Here is a 17,960-nt window from a genome sequence, read left to right as displayed (position 1 = left end):
TTTATAAAGGTCACATCTCGTTTCCAAGACTTTTCCTGTCCAACTGGCACCTCGCTCAGCAGCCGAGGGAGCTGCCTTCCCCAGACTCCACTTCCCATCACAGCTCCAGGAATCTCCCCGTCATATCTCCCGTGGTGGGGGTGACAATGATGATGCCCCTAAACCCTGACTCACAGCCTGCCTTTGCTCCCCTCCCCCACAGCTCTGCTGATGCCCCTTAATTATGACTCACAGCCACCCAACTATTCCAGGCCCAGACTCCCCCTCCCCCGCACTCCACTAATACCTCTAAATTCTGCTTCACAGCCCCTCAGCTATCCCAGACCTAGACTACCCCCCCACAAAAAAAAAAACAGCTCTGCCAAAGCCCCTCAATCCTGACCCACAGGCCCACAGCCATACCAGCTCTAGGCTCGCCCCTACATAGCTCAATAGATGCCCATAATCCTGACTCACAGCCCCCCGCTACTGCGATTCTTCTGTATCCCAGCAGCTGGGAGTATTTGGCTGCCCTGCTGGCGGAAGTACCGGGATGGTTATTACAGGTGGAAGCTACGTGATGCCCTTTCACATCAGATTTCACAGTCAAAGATGCAAAGAGATTAAGAAACAAACTACTAGTCAAGCTCCAATGACATGGGCATCTGGGAAGGAACTCTCCCTGCTGGCACCAGTCCATCTGGCTGTGCCTGCTCTGTAATGGGACCCCTTCACACTGCTCCCCCCATGGGACCCTGCCCCCAAAAGACCCCTCACTCTGCCCCTCACATGGGTCTCCCCATGGGACCCTGCCCCCAAATGTGGGAGGCAGGATCCTGCGCTGGAAGCTGCAAGGAAAGTAAAGCTCCCTCTACACTAAGCACATTGGGCCGGGAGTGAGCACATCCATCTAGCCACTTTGGTTGGCTGGGCTCTTCTCCAGTGCTGACAGGTTGAGGTGCTTTATGCAAAGACTGCTCCCCCGAGGTGAATGGGAGAGCTCCTCTGGGTGTGCGTGGGCCTGGGAGCGCACAGGCAGGTTGTGTATGTGTGTACCCCTGCCTCTACAAGCGTATACGGGGGAGCTGTTCACTGGTGTGGGTCGGGGGGTGCTAATGTATAACTCCGCCTGCCTCCTGTGTTTGCACTGGCCCAGTCCATAGTGGCGTGAGCCCCAGCACAGAACTTTTATGGCCCATTTTGACATGTTTTCCTGCTCGCTGCATGAGGGAGGGCTGCGCAGACAGGGCTGGGACAAAACCCTGCGTCCATTGCAGGATCAGGTTTCTAGAGCTTGCCTTGCACAGTGAGACCTACATTTACGCCTGCTGCGTTCCAACCCGAATACAAACACAGTGAAATGGAAGGGACAGAACTGGTGAGGGGGATGGAGAGAGGGGGAACAGCAGAGAAAAAGAAAGAGCCAAGGCAGTAAAACAGAAGAGTGAGAAAGAGGGACTGGGGAGACGCTCCTGCACTGGGGGCCACAGCTCCCATCCAAAGCACTTCTAGGTATGTCTACAGTGCAATTGGACCCCTGCAGCTGGCCCATACTGACTTCGGATCGGGCTAAGGGGCTGTTTAATTGCAGTGTAGATGTTCTGGTTCAGGCTGCAGCATGAGCTCTGGGACCCTCCCATCTTGCAGGGTTCTAGATGCCGGACTCCAGACCAAGCCTGAAAGTCTACACCTTAAACAGCCCCTTAGCCTGAGCCCGGAAAGCCCAAGTCAGCTGGCACAGGACAAGCACAGGTTTTAATTGCAGTGTAGACGTACCCCTCCAGACCTCCTGGGGCCACGCTGCAGGTCTATGCCAAAGGGAAAAGGGGTAGGCCTAGGACTAGTGGGAGGGATGGCATTATGCTTGGGGCTGGGCCTGGTGCTGGCATTGAGAATAGGTTTGGGATTAGAAATGGAATTGAGGGGGAATGAGAGTGAATGTGGTTAGGGATGGGGTCAGAGGAGGGCTGAGGTGAGAGCAAGGAGGAAATCATTGGGAGTAGGGTGGAGGTGACATTGTGTTTAAGGTTGGATTATAGGTGAGTGTTAGGGCGCAGATAAAGCTGTTGCTAGGGTTTAGGGAAGCACTGGAGGAGGGCCCAGGTGTAGGTGAGTATTAGGATGCAGATAAAGCTGTTTGCTGGGTTTAGGGTATAGGGAAGCATTGGGGAAGGGTCAGAGTGATTAGGGTTGGGTTTCAGTGAAAGTGTGGGTTGGATTTCTTTTCTAGTTAAGGGACAGGATGTCGGCTGGGGCAAGAGTTAATATGTTGGTGGTGGGAGGGAGTTGGAGGTGGGCTTAAGGGAATGTGCGGGTTAGATCATGAGTGGGATTGGCTGCAGGTTAGCATATTGGTTGGGGTGGGATTGAGGTCGGAGTTAGGGTGAGATTAGGGTTGTGTTCGCACAATTAGGGTGAGGGTTAGGACACTGGCTGCAGTTAGGATGTGGACTGGACGGAATCAGGGTGAGGCTTAGGGTTAGCAGGGCTGGTGCAACCCATTGGGTGACCTAGACGGTCGCCTAGAGCACTAGCATTTAGGGGGTGGCATTTCAGGTCCTTCGGCGGCGACCGTGGAGGCCAGATCTTCGGCTGCCCTGGTCGTCGTTGGCATTTAGGCGGAGGGACCTGGGGCAGGGGGGCGCCAGGAGGACCGCCTGCAGCAAGTAAGGGCTGGCGCGGCATTCAGGGGAACCACTCCCCACTGTAGCTCATCTCTGCTCTGCCTCCTCCCCTGAGCATGCCACCGCGCTCTGCTTCTTTCCCTCCCAGCCTTGCAGCGCCAAACAGCTGATTTGCTCCGCAAGCCTGGGAGGTGGGAGAAGTGGAGCGGCGATGGCGTGCTCGGGGAGGAGGCGGAGCAGAGGTGAGCTGGGCCAGGGAGCTGCCACACAGCTCCCTGGGCCAAGGGGAGCTGCTGCGGGGGGGGGGGAGTGGCAGCGCTTTAGGGCAGAGGGCTGCCGCAGGGCTCGAGGGGGGCGGGGCGCAAGGTGGAAGTTTTGCCTAGGGTGCGAAACATCCTTGCACCCACCCTGAGGGTTAGGCTTCAGTAGAGGGTTTGAAAGACATCAAGGCATGATCTTGGCTCAGGAGTAGATTAGCATTAGGCTGTGGGTTGGGGTTGGCTGAGAGTTAAGTGTGAGCTGGGGTGACAGCTAGAGCTGGAGTGTTGTGGTTATGAATTTAGGTATTGATAAGCATCAAGGGACATTAGGGCAGTGGTTGGGGTTAGGATGGGCGGGTTAAGTTAGGTTGTAGGCAGGGGCTGGACTGTCAGATGAGTTTAGGATGAAGGTCCATGATCAGCTGGGGTGGAGTTAGGGGGTTGCTTGGGGTTAGGTTTACACAACATGGTTGTCTCTGCATCTGCTTGTTAACCCGGAGCATATTTTGGGCTGAGAGAGCAGGAAAGGCTGGAAGTGACCGTGTGTGTGTGTGGGCCCCTGGAGTCTCTTGCTCTTAGAAATGGGAGGCTCATTTGTATAAATAATAAAGGGTTCCCGGCTGTGCAGAAAACAGCATGTGAAATTAACCAGACAATGACTGTGCTTTCCGGGGATTTTTTAGTTCTGAGGTAAGCTATGTCACGACAGGCAAGAGGAAGAGAGATGGGAGAGGTGGGGTCAGACATAGAGGGATGGGGAACAGAGAGAGGATTGACATAGAAGAGGAATGGACATACAGAGGGGAGAAAGAATGAGAGCTAGGCCTTGTCCAAACAGGAAAGTCACACCAAAGTAACTTTCCATAGATCAGGGAGATTGAGAAGCAACACACAGCTGGAGGACAAAACCATGATCACAAGAACATAAGAATGGCCATATTGGCCATTCGTCCATCTAGTCCAGTATACTGTCTGCTGACAACGGCCAGTGCCAGGTGCTTCAGAGGGAAAGAACAAAACAGGGCAATTATTAAGTGAGCCATCCCCTGTTGTCCAGTGCCAGCTTCAGGCAGTCAGAGGTTTGGGGACAACCAGACCATGGGGCTGCATCCCTGACCATCTTGGCTAATAGCCATTGATATACCTATCTTCCAATTTAGCTTATCTAATTCTTTTTTTAATCCTGTTATACTTTTGGCCTTCACAACATCCCATGGCAACAAGTTCCACACATTGACTGAGTTGTGTGAACAAATATTTCCTTATGTTTGTTTTAAACCTGCTGCCAATTAATTTCATTGGGTGACCCTTGGTTCTTGTGTTACATGAAGAGGTTGGTAACACTTCCTTATTCACTTTCTCCACACCAGTCATGATTTTATAGATGTCTATCATATCCCTCCTTAGTGATCCCTCTTCTAAACTGAACAGTCCCAATCTTTATAATCTCTCTTTGTATAGAAGGTTTTCCAGCCCCCTAATAATTTTTTTTGCCCTTCTCTGTATCTTTTCCATTTCTAATATTTCTTTTTTTTAGATGGGACAACCAGACCTGCACACTGTATTCAAGGTTGGGGGTACTATGGATTTATATTGTCGCATTATGATATTTTCTGCCTTATTATCTATCCCTTTTCTTATGATTCCTAATATTATGTTGGTTTTTTTGACTGCTGCTGCAGATTGAGCAGATGTTTTCACAGAACTATCCACGATGACTTCAAGATCTCTTTCTTGAGTGGTAACAGTTAATTTAGACCCCATCATTTTGTATGTATATAGTTGGGATTATGTTTTCCAGTGTGCGTTACTTTGCATTTATTAACATTTAATTTCTTCAGCCATTTTGTTGCCCAGTCAGCCAGTTTTGTGAGATCCTTTTGTAACTCTTCACAGTCTGCTTTGGACTTAACTATCTTGAGCAATGTTGTATTGTCTGCACACTTTGCCTCCTCACTGTTTATCCTTTTTCCCAGATCATTTGTGAATATGTTGCGGGGGAGAGATAGTTCAGTGGTTTGAGCATTGGCCTGCTAAACCCAGGGTTGTGAGCTCAGTCCTTGAGGGGGGCCATTTGGAGGTTGGTCCTGCTTTGAGCAGGGGGTTGGACTAAATGATCTCTTGAGGTCCCTTCCAATTATGATTCTATGAACAGCACTGGTTCCAGTAGATCCATGGGAATCCCCACTATTTACCTCTCTCCACTGTGAAAACTGATAATTTATTCCTACCCTTTGGTTCTTATCTTTTAATCAGTTACTGAACTATGAGAGGACCTTTCCTCTTATTGCATGACTGCTTACTTTGCTTAAGAACCTTTGGTGAGGGATCTTGTCAAAGGCTTTCCAAAAGTCCAAGTACACTATATCCATTGGATCACCCTTATCCACATGTTTGTTTACACCCTGAAAGAATTTTAATAGATTAGTGAGGCATGATTTCCCTCTACAAAAACCATATTGACATATAGTGTTCATCTATGTGTCTGATAATTCTGTTCTTTACTATAGTTTCAACCAATTTGCCTGGTAGAGAAGTTAGGCTTACCAGCCTGTAACTGCCAGGATTGCCTCTGGAGCCCTTTTTTAAAATTGCCATTACATTAGCTAAGCGATAGCTTACATACCACAGTTAGTAGCTGTGCAATTTTATATTTGAGTTCCTTCAGAACTCTTGGGTGAATACCATCTGGTCCTGGTGACTTATTACTGTTTAATTTATCAGTTTGACTATTTGATGATTTAGTAGCAAGAGTTTTTGTTGAGTCTCTTAATATATTTATAAAGCAAGATTCTACAGCAGATTGCCCTGCAACATTAGAAATACAGGAACAAGTGAATTTCAAAATTGACCCTGGAGCGGAGCCAAGATAATCACAGATCACATATGAAAAATAATTAGTGACTGTCCAATGTTAATATAGAAAAATACAACTTAATAAAGCAGGAGCAAAATGAAGCAGGCAAAGCCCCACTGGCATTGTTAAGAATAGATAGCGCTCAGAAATAATGGGACAGGAAGCCTCATGCGTGCTTAGGTTAAGGAGACGGCTGCATATACAGATGATCAAACAGGTGTATAACTTGTCTACAGAACAGGATGCAAAAGATATTAAAGAGTTTCATGAGCTGTTTAATGGACTGGGAACCATTTAAGGATATTATACGTCATGCTGATATAGATCCCAGTCTACCACCAAAAATATGTGCACCAAATCAAGTCACATTAGCACTGAGAGATAACATAAAAACTGAACTTGGCCAGATGGTTAAGTTAGGCACTGTTGGGCTAACAGTGTGGTCACCATGTTACATTCTACATTTAAACATATTCAGGATTTCTACAGATCCAAAAGTTTTGGATAAGGCCACCAAACATGAATGCTTCCCCAGGAGGACAGTTGAGGAGCTCATGTCTAGACTTCAAAATGTAATAATAATTCACTTTTGGAAGCAAGCCAAGCATTTTGGCAGGTCCAACTCGGCAGTGTAACTGCAAAACTCTGAACGTCCGACTTCCATTTTGGTAGACATATGTTCAAACAATGTCCTTTCAGCCTTGCCTTGTGTCCTGGATCTTGGGGGAACTGGATAGCGTGGAAGTATTAATCAATGATCTGCTAAGTTGGGTTGAAAATGATCAACAAAATGTCAGGATGGGACATTCTGCAGTGGGCCACAGTATTGGAGAGGAGAAATGCCAAATTGGGCTGAATGACTTGTTTTATTTAGGACACATACTCAGGGACAAAGGAATTCAACCAGACCCAGGAAAGATGGAATGGACTGGAAAAATAGAAAGAGACAAGGAGGTCTTACATAGACTGATTGTTGGATTAGCATAGCTAAGCAAATTGATCCTTCATTTGTCGCAGTTAGGGGCTCTACTCAGAATGCTTATGGAGGGCAGTTCAGAGTGGCACTGGGGTATAACTGGTGTAACTGGCAAGAGAAAAACCTTTGGGGAATTAAAAAATGTCACAGAAGCACCAATACTGAAATATTTTCAAATTAATAAAGGGCCTAAGATCTCAACTGTCACCAACACTCCTGGGACAGGAGCTGCCCTTCTGCCAGATGATCACCCAGTAGCAGATGCATACAAAGCATGGGCTAAAACCCAACAAAATTATGCTCAGTTGAAGTGGAAATGCTGCAATTGTGCATGATTGTGAGCTGTTTCATGAGTATGTTTATGGACCGAAACCTACTGAGGTTGAGAAAGACCATAAGCCATTAAAAGCGACTTTACTGAAACCATTGTGCAAAGCAATGTCCAGGCTTCAGACAGTGATTGTGACATTGCAAAGGAATTCATTGAGTGTGAAATGCAGACCCAGCGAGGAGCTTTTTATATTAGGCACACTTTTAAACTCCTATCAACAGTGAAAACAAGGAGCTACAGGAAAAGAAGTTTGAAGTAATATGACCCATTCATTTCCAAAACAAAAGTTGACAAGTTCCAAAGAGAAACACCAAATGACCCAACCTCATGAGAACAGAAGAGAAGAATTCTAGACGGATAGTTAGTGGAAAAAGCCCAACCACCTCCAAGTATAAAAACTTATTGCAGCTAGAGATGGAATTGTTGCATCAGATGGCATTCTGTCCAAATGACATCATATCATAAGCATGAAATCACAAATGTAAAGCATCTTCCACAGTACTTATTTGGCTATTGAACCATGTAAGAACAGAGACCAAGACGCCCTATTGAAGCCAGGCATGAATGCTGCCATTAAAGAGAACATATCTGAGCTTGAAGGCTGCAATCATTACAGGAAACAGAATGCAAAAGAACTAAAACCATATGAGATTCCTGAACTTCCTTGTCCAAAGTTGGTGCAGTTCTAGCTGAACTTAACAGGGAAGTTAATTATTAATTAACTCTTATTAATCGACTTCTACTTAATTATCTTTTAAATTGAACTGTTGCACAAAACATCAATTGTAAATTGCACACCATAGGTTTCTAGATGAGTTAACAACAGAGGATGGACCCAATCATGAGTGACTTCTTTCAGGAATTGTCTTGGATTCTCAGTTCAAGCCCTTACCTTAGTCAAAGGGGTTAGCTGAAAAGTCAGTACAATAGCAAAGGATGTGATTTAAGAAATCTTCTGACAGATCTGAGGGATTTGTACTTAGCACTGTTAGGATACCCCAACACACCTCTCAAAGTTTCATTAGAATTACTAGGTCAGAGACTCACGGGCAGGACGACAGATGCTTCAGTGGCAGCACCTAAGGAGCTTTCTGAGCCAGACAGAAAATACTATGACAGGCTTCCCAACAGTGACCCCTATTGCAAGTGGGAGTGAACATTAGACTCCAAACAGAAAGTAGCCAGTAACATACCAAAGCAACAGTTGCACCATCCACATCAACGTCATAACCACTCTAAGGGCCAATCTGACAGGAGGCATTTAAACAAAACCAAAGAGACACTGGCTCGCTGCTGATGTCCTCCCTTTAGCACATCCAGAATGCTGTCAGCTCTTGAGTGCTGACAGAAGTAATGCATGCCCACTCAGTCACTGACAATGAAAAACACCAGGAGTAGCAAACACAGCTTTCCGGGGCAGATCTCCAGAGGGCTGGCTAAACAGGCCACCACGGACCAAGCCGTTCTGAGAGCAAGAACACACACAAAAATCAAACAAAAAATGAATTCCCAACCATCCCTCCTCTATCACATTCTCCTTTCTCTTTCCCACTCTGAGCCCCAGAGACCTCATTCCACCCAGTCTCCTGACCCCCCTTGAAACTACTTGCACGCCTGCCCTCAATCTCTCACTCTCCCCAGCTCCTTCTCCTCACAATACAAACATGCATTGGTCTCCCCTACTATAAAAGCCCCAGCCTTGACCCCACCTCTCCCTTCTCCCCTTATATCCAAATACACTAGGCATGCAGATTACACCCACAGTTTTAAGCTCTTTTCCTTCTTCTCCATTTTAAACCCCCTCCCACTGAAATAGCTCTCCTCAATATCTCTAACAACCTCTTTATCACCAAACTTCAGGACCTCCACTCCAGCTTCCTCTTCCTAGATCTATGCAGGTCCGGCTTTAGGCCTATTCCACCAAATCACCCGAATTGGACCCCGTGCCTAAGAGGGTCCCGTGCCCAGTGAGAATCCCTTCCCTGGCTAGAGGCGCCTTTTTAATTTTTACTCACCTGGCGGCACTCCGGGTCTTCGGTGGCACTTCGATGGCGGGTACTTCGCTTGCTCCGGGTCTTTGGCAGCACTTCGGCAGCGGGTCCTTCAGTGCTTCCAAAGACCTGGAGTGAGTGAAGGACCCGCTGTCGAAGTGCCGCCGAAGACTCGGAGCACTGCCTGGTGAGTAAAAGCCACACGTGTTTTGTTTGTTTGTTTGTTTATTTGTTTAAGCCATCCCTGCCGGGGCCCCATCAAAACTGTTCAAATTGGGCCCCGCACTTCCTAAAGCTGACCCTGGATCTATCAGCTGCCTTTGATATTGTCAGCTATTCTCTTCTTCTTTTCTTATCATTCCTTAGCTTTTCTGACTCTGTCTTCTCCTGGTTCTCCTCCAACATTCAGATCACCCTGTCAGTGTCTCATTCAGTGGCTTCTCCCCCTCCTCTCTCTCTCTTGCAGTGTCCTGGTTTTGTCCTTGATTCCCTCCTCTTCTCCCTTACCCCCTATCTCTGGATGATCTTAGCTACAAACAAGGCTTTTACAACCTTCTTGATCATGATGACTCACGACTTCTCTCTCTAACCCAGACCTGTCTCCAACCATCCTATCTTTCCAACATCTCCTTGTGGTTGACCAGCCAGCAACTCAAACTTAACATGGCCTGATCAGGGCTCCTCATCTCCTTTCCTCACCCTTCCTTCTTTTTCTATCATGGTGGACAACACATTGTTGTCATTCATATTCATATTCATATTCATCTGTCATTCATATTCATAACTCCAGATTCTTCCAGGACTCAGGTTTCACCCTAGACCCACTTGTCTAGGCCATGTCTTAATCTTGGCACTTCTTCCCTTACAACATCTCAAAGATCCAGCCTTTTCTCTCTGTACAGGCTGCCAAAGTTCTTGTTCAGACTTTTGTCCTCCTATACCTTGGTTACTGTAATATACTTTTGGACTCAATGCCTCCTGCCTTGCTCACCATCACATTAATCCAGAACGTTGCCAGTAGGCTCATCTTCCTTGCCACTCATTCTGACCTTCCTGCCCACTTCTGTGTCCATCACTGGCTCCCCTTTCTTCAAACACTAGGTTCTTGTCCTTACTGTTGTCCATCAATCAGCCCCACTCCACCTCTCCTATTGAATTTTTTATCACAAGGCTTATTCCTGCCTTTGCTCCGCCAGTGATACCAGTCTTGATTGTCTGAAAATCCATCCAACTCGAGTACATACCTAGGACCTGGGATAGGGCTGTACTTGGGTAGCTATGTGGACATACTCTTTGTGTTACTTGTCTGTACAGCACCTAGCACAATGGGGCCCTGTAAGCTGACTGGAGTCCTGACTGGTGGTACTGCAACAGAAATAATAAAGAGATGGCCATGTAAGAATGTAAGAATGGCCCTACTAAGTCAGACCAAAGGTCCATTTAGCCCAGTATCCTGTCTTCCGACAGTGGCCAGTGCCAGGTGCCCCAGAGGGAACAGGTAATCATCAAGTGATCCATCCCTTGTCCTTCATTCCCAGCTTCTGGCAAACAGAGGCTAGGGACTTCATCCCTGCCCATCCTGGCGAATAGCCATTGATGGATCTATCCTCCATGAATTTATCTAGCTCTTTTTTGAACCCTGTTATGGTCTTGGCCTTCACAACATCCTCTGGCAAGGAGTTCCACAAGTTGACTATGTGTTGTGTGAAAAAATGTGTGAAATGTAGTAAACAACACTTCCCTATCTACTTTCTCTACATCAGTCATGATTTTATAGACCTCAGCCATATCTCCCCTTTAGCCACCTCTTTTCCAAGCTGAATAGTCCCAGTCTTATTAATCTTTCCTCATATGGAAGCTGTTCCATTTTTGTTACCCTTTTCTGAACCTTTTCCAATTCCGATACATCTTTTTTGAGATGGGGCAACCACATCTGCACACAGTATTCAAGATACAGGTGTACCATGGATTTACATAGCGGCAACATGATATTTTCTGTCCTATTATCTATCCCTTTCTTAATTATTCCCAGCATTGTTCCCTTTTTTGACTGCCGCTGCACATTGAGTGGATGTTTTCAGAGAACTATCCACAATGACTCCAAGATCTCCTTCTTGAGTGGTAACAGCTAATTTAGACCCCATCATTTTATATGTATAGTTGGGATTATGCTTTCCAATGCGCGATACTTTGCATTTACCAACATTAAATTTCATCTGTCATTTTGTTGCCCAGTCACCCAGTTTTGAGAGATCCTTTTGTAGCTCTTCACAGTCTGCCTGGGTCTTAACTATCTTTAGTAATTTTGTATCATCTGCACATTTTGCCACCTCACTGTTTACCCCTTTTTCCAGATCATTTATGAATATGTTGAATAGGACTGGTCCCAGAACAGACCTCTGGGGGACACCACTATTTACCTCTCTCCATTCTGAAAACTGACCATTTATATCTACCTTTTGTTTCTATCTTTTAACCAGTTACCAATCGATGAGAGCACCTTCCCTCTTATCCCATGGCAGCTTACTTTGCGTAAGAGCCTTTGGTGAGGGACCTTGAGGCTTTCTGAAAATCTAAGTACACTATACCCACTGGATCTCCTTGGTCCACATGCTCGTTGACCCCCTCAAAGAATTCTAGTAGATTGATGAGGCATGATTTCCCTTTATTAAAACAATGTTGACTCTTCCTCAACAAATTATGTTCATCTATATGTCTGACAATATTGTTCTTTATTATAGTTTCAACCAGTTTGCCCAGTACTGAAGTCAGGCTTACAGGCTTGTAATTAGAAGCCAGGTAGGCTCAGAGAAGGCATTTACTGATAGAAGGCTGAGTAGTCCTCTCATCTGTCTGGGGCTGAGCTATCAAACCTGACCTCCAGGCCAGGTGTTTCTATATGGAATGTTATAAATGGGCTAAATGTCTCTGTGATTGTTATTTTTGGCTGACATTTTACTTAATTTTCAACAAACAAAACATGGACTCACAGCCAGATGTAACAGCCACCACTGCAGTAACTGGCTACTGACCCTGTCATGTGATGGGGAATTAACTCTTTGGAACCTTCACACAGGTCACACCACTCTGCTGTTCACCAACACCACACACACACAGGGAATCCCCACAGATATCCCTCTGTTTCCTGTAGCTATGACACTCTTTGTAGGGAATCCCCTGTCCACACCCCATAGCTCTTAATTTCCTGGCCGTATGATGGGATTGAGAAGTATTGGCAGAGCTGTGTGTAAGGAGAACCCAAGACTAGATTAGCTGGGGCCTACAGATTGGAACTGCTGGGCACCAACACAGCTGGGCTGTATGTGTGCAGGGGTTAGAAGTCCAGGGATAGGACAGCCTAGCAGGGGGCCTGGTAGTTGAAATACACAGGCATCAGCAGAGTTGTGTGTGTAGGGAATCCAGGGCTGGGATAGCAGAGGATTGCTCAGATGAGGACTGAAGGCAGTGATAGAATCATAGAATAATCAGGGTTGGAAGGGACCTCAGGAGGTCATCCAGTCCAACCCCCTGCTCAAAGCAGGACCAATCCCCAGACAGATTTTTCCCCCAGATCCCTCAATGGCCCCCTCAAGGATTGAACTCACAACCCTGGGTTTAGAAGGCCAATGCTCAAACCACTGAGCTACCCCTCCTCCCCAGCCACATGTTCTGTTTGCAATTGCCCAGTATTACATGATCATGCAGGGAGAGATTCTGGAAGAACCTGTGCATCTGCAGAGGCCACATTCATCTCTCATATATCTGGCCTTTGTAGTTCAGATTGGGTGTAGTGAGGGTTGGGTTGGTTTTTTTGGTTTGGTTTGGGTTTTTTTGCATTTTCTAGTTCCTATCATCATATACAGTACATTCCTCTGTGCATGTGTGAGCGAGTGTGCGAGACTAAGTGAATGAATGTGTGGGTGTGAATTAGTGTCTGAGTGTGAGGTTACTCCATGCCTCTCCTTTCCCTCTTCCCCCCTGTGCCTCATGTCCCCCCCTCTGTCTCGCACACACGCCAGTCGATACATTTGGAGCCCGCTCACACTGATTGTTTACATCCTGTCTCCTCTATATGTTTATAAATATATCAGATCACGGGAGACTCCAGTGAGGCCTGTAATTAGCTGGGCCTGGATTTCCCATCACCGGCTCCAGCCAGGAGCATGATGGAAACAAACTTGTTTAACATGGGTGTGCAGGCCCCTAATTCCATCCAGACCTGTGAGCCTGGGAAAAGGCACTTCTCAGCTCTCTCTCTCTCTCTCTCCTCACTCACCACACACACAGTGAGACACAAAGACACAAACACACACAAACTGTGATTGAGACATATTCAAGTGGCAGAGAGAGACCCACACACAAACTGATTGAGAGACACACCAAGTCACAGATGCATATACACACATTCATGCGCCTTGCCTACACTAGAATAATAACCCATTGCTGGCAATATTTATCTTCCTCTGCAGCCTGTGCCCCAACATTCAGTGACTTTGCCCTCATTCCCTTTCTCAGCATGGCCCATGCTCAATCCAAGCTGCTCATGTTTAACCTGCCCCTTGGGCAGATCCCAGGCCAGTGCCTGCAGCATCCCTTGATGGCCCTGAAACATATGGGCCAGGCCTGAACCCAGACAGCGCTGCAGTAGATTCCCCTGCAAAGGTCAGAATGGAGGGGAAAAGACAGTAATGATGGCAAGGGAAAGGGAGCCGAGCAACCAGACCAGCCCAGATCATGCCCCCATGCCATGAACCAATGAGATCCTCCTGAAAAAGGCTACCAGACTTCCCTAGCTAAGACTCACCAACTCTCTACCTGTACCTAGCACCTGAGGAACTCAATTTGCTCACAAACAGGGCCAAAGCCTCCATGTGCCAAGTTCACTATCTTCACAGGGTGACACTGAGGCCCAGAGAGGGGAGGAGACCTGCTCTAGGGCACAGTGAATAAAGAGAACACAACCTAGCTGTCCTGACTCAAACATTAGGGCATATTCCCTGCTTTACATGCCAGCCTGAGCTAAGGAGGGGAGAAAACCATGCAAAGGAATTTAGCAAACAAGCCAACCACAGAAACTATTGTGCCCCCCTACCTCCTCTGCCACAAGTAAACTAACCTGGCTATGTTTTCACTGCAGAATTAACCACAGTTATCTACTCTGGAGTGAACTCCTCTTGAGTTAGCCTAGTTCAAGTGAGAACAGCTAGGTTGCGAAATAACATCCCAGTTGCACAGAGTGGTCATGTTAGCAGCTGACGAGTTGGACTAACTCGAGTGTAACCTATACTCCCTAACTGGTCAGGCTGCTTAAGCTGAAAGCACCACCAAACTCAGTGAAGCGGTTTTGTGTGTGGATGGGACTTGCGTTAACTCTGCAGTGAAGACAGGATCCTCCTATATATGAAGAGAAGCTCACAATACACCACAAACCAATTCCTAAAGTGGCTCAAATTAATGAGGCACAAAAAACCCTGTGATGTATCCTGGAAATCCTAGTGCCAAACATGTGTAACTGCTGTGCCAATGTGGACATGGCTACCCAGGAATGAGGCGAGTGCAGCTCTGCGGTGTGGACAAACGCAAGCGGGCTTGGCAAACCCAGACCCAGGTACACTCTGCAGTGCAGACATAACCCTAGTATCCCCTAATCTCCATGCTCTAGCGGCAAAGCTAAGCCAAGTGTTTCAGACAGTAAGTACAGGAAATGTTTGCCTCTGTGTGTGTGTGCATAAACATGTCAGTGTATGTGAATGTGTGCTTGTGTGAGCATGCGAGTATGCAGATGTGAAGACGTACATCCATGAGCAGAGGAGTGTGTCTGGGCATTCAGGTGTGTGTGCGTGCTTATGTGTGCATGCATGCAAGCATCTGCACTCAAATGAATACATGTGCACATGCATGAGAATGCAAATGTGAGTGTGTGTGCTCATGTTAGTGTGTGCACATGCATGAGTGGGGAGACATCAGCCCATGTGGTCATGTGAGCGTGTGTGTACATACATAAGTGTATGAGTGGGAACTTGCCAATATGTGTGCATGGATAAGAATGTAAGTGGGAGCATGTTAGCATGTATGCACATGCATGAGTATATGAGTGGGAGTATGTCAGCATGTGCGCATGAATGAGCATGCAAATGTGAGCATGTGAGCACAAGCATGTGCATTGTGAATTGGGACCATGTGCGTATTGCAAGCAGGTATATGTGGGCATGGACATGTCAGCATGTGTGCTTATGTGAGTGTCTCTGCAGGCCTGAGCTTGCAAGTGGCAGCATGTCAGTGTGTATGCTCATGTGAGTGTGTGTGTATGTGCATGAGCGTGCGAGTGAGAGCATGTCAGCATGTGTGCTCAGACAAGTATGTTGTGCAGACATATAAGATGTGCCTGTCTGGATTAGCCCACCTGCCCGCGCGGCTGGAACCCAGACTCTAACAGTGGTCAGGATCTGTGCACTCTAAGCTATTTCTCAAGCATCTCCCCTAGTTAGACCCTTCACACAATGTCCTTTGTCTCTTTGATGGCTCATCGGGCTGTCCCTGTCCCTGTCGTGTGCCTCTACTCACTCACCCATGGCCAGTTTGCAGACCAGTCTTGCTGTTGATTTCAGTGGGGTCAGGTCAGGCCTGGGATGGGTAGGTTCCTCCTTGAGCAAACTTAGTGTCTGGTTGTCAACCTCAGTGCAGCTGCCCTGGGGATAGCAAGGGAGCAACACTAGTGTGGTCAGGGCTCCAGCTTCTCCAGGTCAGTGTCCTGAAGCCATGCACCTGCACGTGTGCACACGGCATGCACACACACAGACCTTGGTGACATAGTGCTAAAATGTCAGAGCCCTGCCTATCCTAGCACTTGCATAGGTGCTGAATAACTGCAGATGCAACCTGTAGTTTCTGTTTGTGCTGTTGCAGATCCCGCCTCGCATGTGGATTGGAGTTGGTGTGTTTCCATCTGTTTGCCTGTGTTTATGTTGGCATAGGTGTATGTGTGAGTGAGAGAGTTTGCCAGTGCATGCACCTCTGTGGGTACGTGTATGTGAAAGAGTTTTCCTGTGTGTGTATATAGAGGATGTGTGAGGGGAGTTTGCATGTGTGTGTGTGTGAGTTTGCCTGAGTGTATGTGTGTGTGTGTGTGCCAGTGTGTATGTCTGCAGCTCTCTGTGTGTGTGCATGTGTGTATGAGAGAAAAATTGCCTTGTGAGTGTAGGTGCAGGTACAGTGGGGAAGGGTTTTAATTTACGGAAAAATGTGCCACTTAGCAGGGAATAAATCCTCCCCAAAGCCAGTCCCGCAAGGAGAGCCCTTTGCATTTCCCTTTAGAGGCTTTTTTTGGTTTGTGGCTAATGAAGCCCAGATGTGCGCAGGGGCTGTGCCCTTGCTGTGCCTGCCAAATAGGAGCTGGGTACATCGGTTCCTGTCAGGATCCAAGTGTTTCTGATGAGTGACAAAGCCGAGGGCTTTGAAGCTCCGAGCTTCACAGCTCATTCTAGGACTCATTCCCTTCCCTTCTCCCCAAAGACAGAAAATCCAACTTCACCCAGCATCATGTACTTGGGGAGACCGAATGGGAGGGGGACAAGGCTGGATTTTGCTAGACACTTGCCCTTCTCCATCTCCCCTTCCTCTGTACATTGTTCTTCTCCCTTTTCTCAGCTTGTCTTTCCCTCCTTAATCCGCCCAGAGATTTTGGTTGTTCCTCACTCTTGGCTAAGAAACAGCCCTTGCCAGCTACAGACCAGACAGACAGACAGCATGTTTCTGGGGATTGTGCATGGAGAGTTCAGATTTCTAGTCCTCAGAGATCTGAAGGGCAAATCCTGCCCTGGGTTTAATTCTGTGTCTGTCTGTCCATAGATAGATAGATTTGTTAAGTCTTTCTGTCCTCACACTTTCTGGCCCTTCTCCCCCACTTTCCCCACTATGCCCTTCCTGACTCACTCCAGCACCTCCAGTCTGGAACAAAAAACAAACACTGATTTTTTTGTTTTTCAAAGAACTGACTCTGTCCAAAGGAGGAGAATCTCATTTAATCCCGTGCGCCAAACCTAACAGCATAATTGTCAAAAGAGCAAGTCTAGGAAAGTCAAGATTTTGACCTTTTAAGGGCTGTTTTTACAATTTTATTTTATTTTAATGGCAACCTCTTTCCCAGAAAGCTTGCAATGTAGTCTGCAAAACACAAAACCCCTACTGCTTATACAAATTACACCCTCCATGCTCTGGGACTGTTCCTTTCCTTGAAAACATTTTTTGCTCCTCCACAAAGGGACTTTTCTAACTAGGTTTCAAATGTTAAAACTCCAAAGATTAACAACAAAAAGAAGAGTCATTCACAACCAAGAAAAGCTCTGGAGAATTTTGAAGGGGGAGTGCATGCCTTCCAAAGAGTGGTATTTCCTCAGTGTCCCTGAAACCTAGCTTCAAGATCCATTAAAAAATGCAGTCTATTTTAGCAACCAAACCCTTTCTCTTTTTTTGGTGTAAGTGCTTAAATGAAGCCATAGGAAGAAAAAAAAATCTTTCTGCTCTAAGTCCTGGTGACTTTCATTTTCCTCTTCTCTCTGTCAGTCCTGGATTTTAATTCTCCGTGCTAAGCGGCATTTCCCCCACAGTAATCACAAACATGCATGGAAAAGAGAGAACAAGAGAAAGCAAAGAAAAAAAAAGGGGGGGAAGTCTTAAATCAATCACAAAGCCAGACAGACGTTTTAATCAAATCAAATTAGAATCAGCAGCAGTTCAGAAAAGAAAAACATGACACGCACAGCAAGACCCCCGCCCCTACACCCCCAGCCCCTGCCAAAATAGTAGAGACACTTCGGTCTTACCTGAAATCTCCCCAGAAACATATAGCATAGTAGACTCAGATTGTGGGGTTGGGGTGGGGGAAGGAAGGCTGCAGAATTTGTTCAATAGAAAACAAACTTTTTGGTTAGTTATTACTCTAA

At 46.7% G+C, this 17,960-nt stretch overlaps 1 protein-coding gene across 1 annotated transcript in view; it reads right to left on the bottom strand.

The window, feature by feature from the left end:
* CLCF1 (cardiotrophin like cytokine factor 1) overlaps positions 1–17,905 on the bottom strand; it is a 37,893-nt gene extending 19,988 nt beyond the window's left edge. Inside the window, exon 1 of the mRNA XM_030562650.1 lies at positions 17,841–17,905. Within this exon, the coding sequence (XP_030418510.1) occupies positions 17,841–17,868 (28 nt within the window). The 5' untranslated portion in view covers positions 17,869–17,905. The remainder of the gene's footprint in view (positions 1–17,840) is intronic.
* Positions 17,906–17,960: the final 55 nt, after the last annotated feature.

Source organism: Gopherus evgoodei, chromosome 4 (assembly GCF_007399415.2).
Source record: "Gopherus evgoodei ecotype Sinaloan lineage chromosome 4, rGopEvg1_v1.p, whole genome shotgun sequence".
Lineage (NCBI taxonomy): Eukaryota > Metazoa > Chordata > Testudines > Testudinidae > Gopherus > Gopherus evgoodei.
Note: the sequence above shows the minus strand (reverse complement) of the source record. Positions and strands in the feature narration are given on the sequence as shown.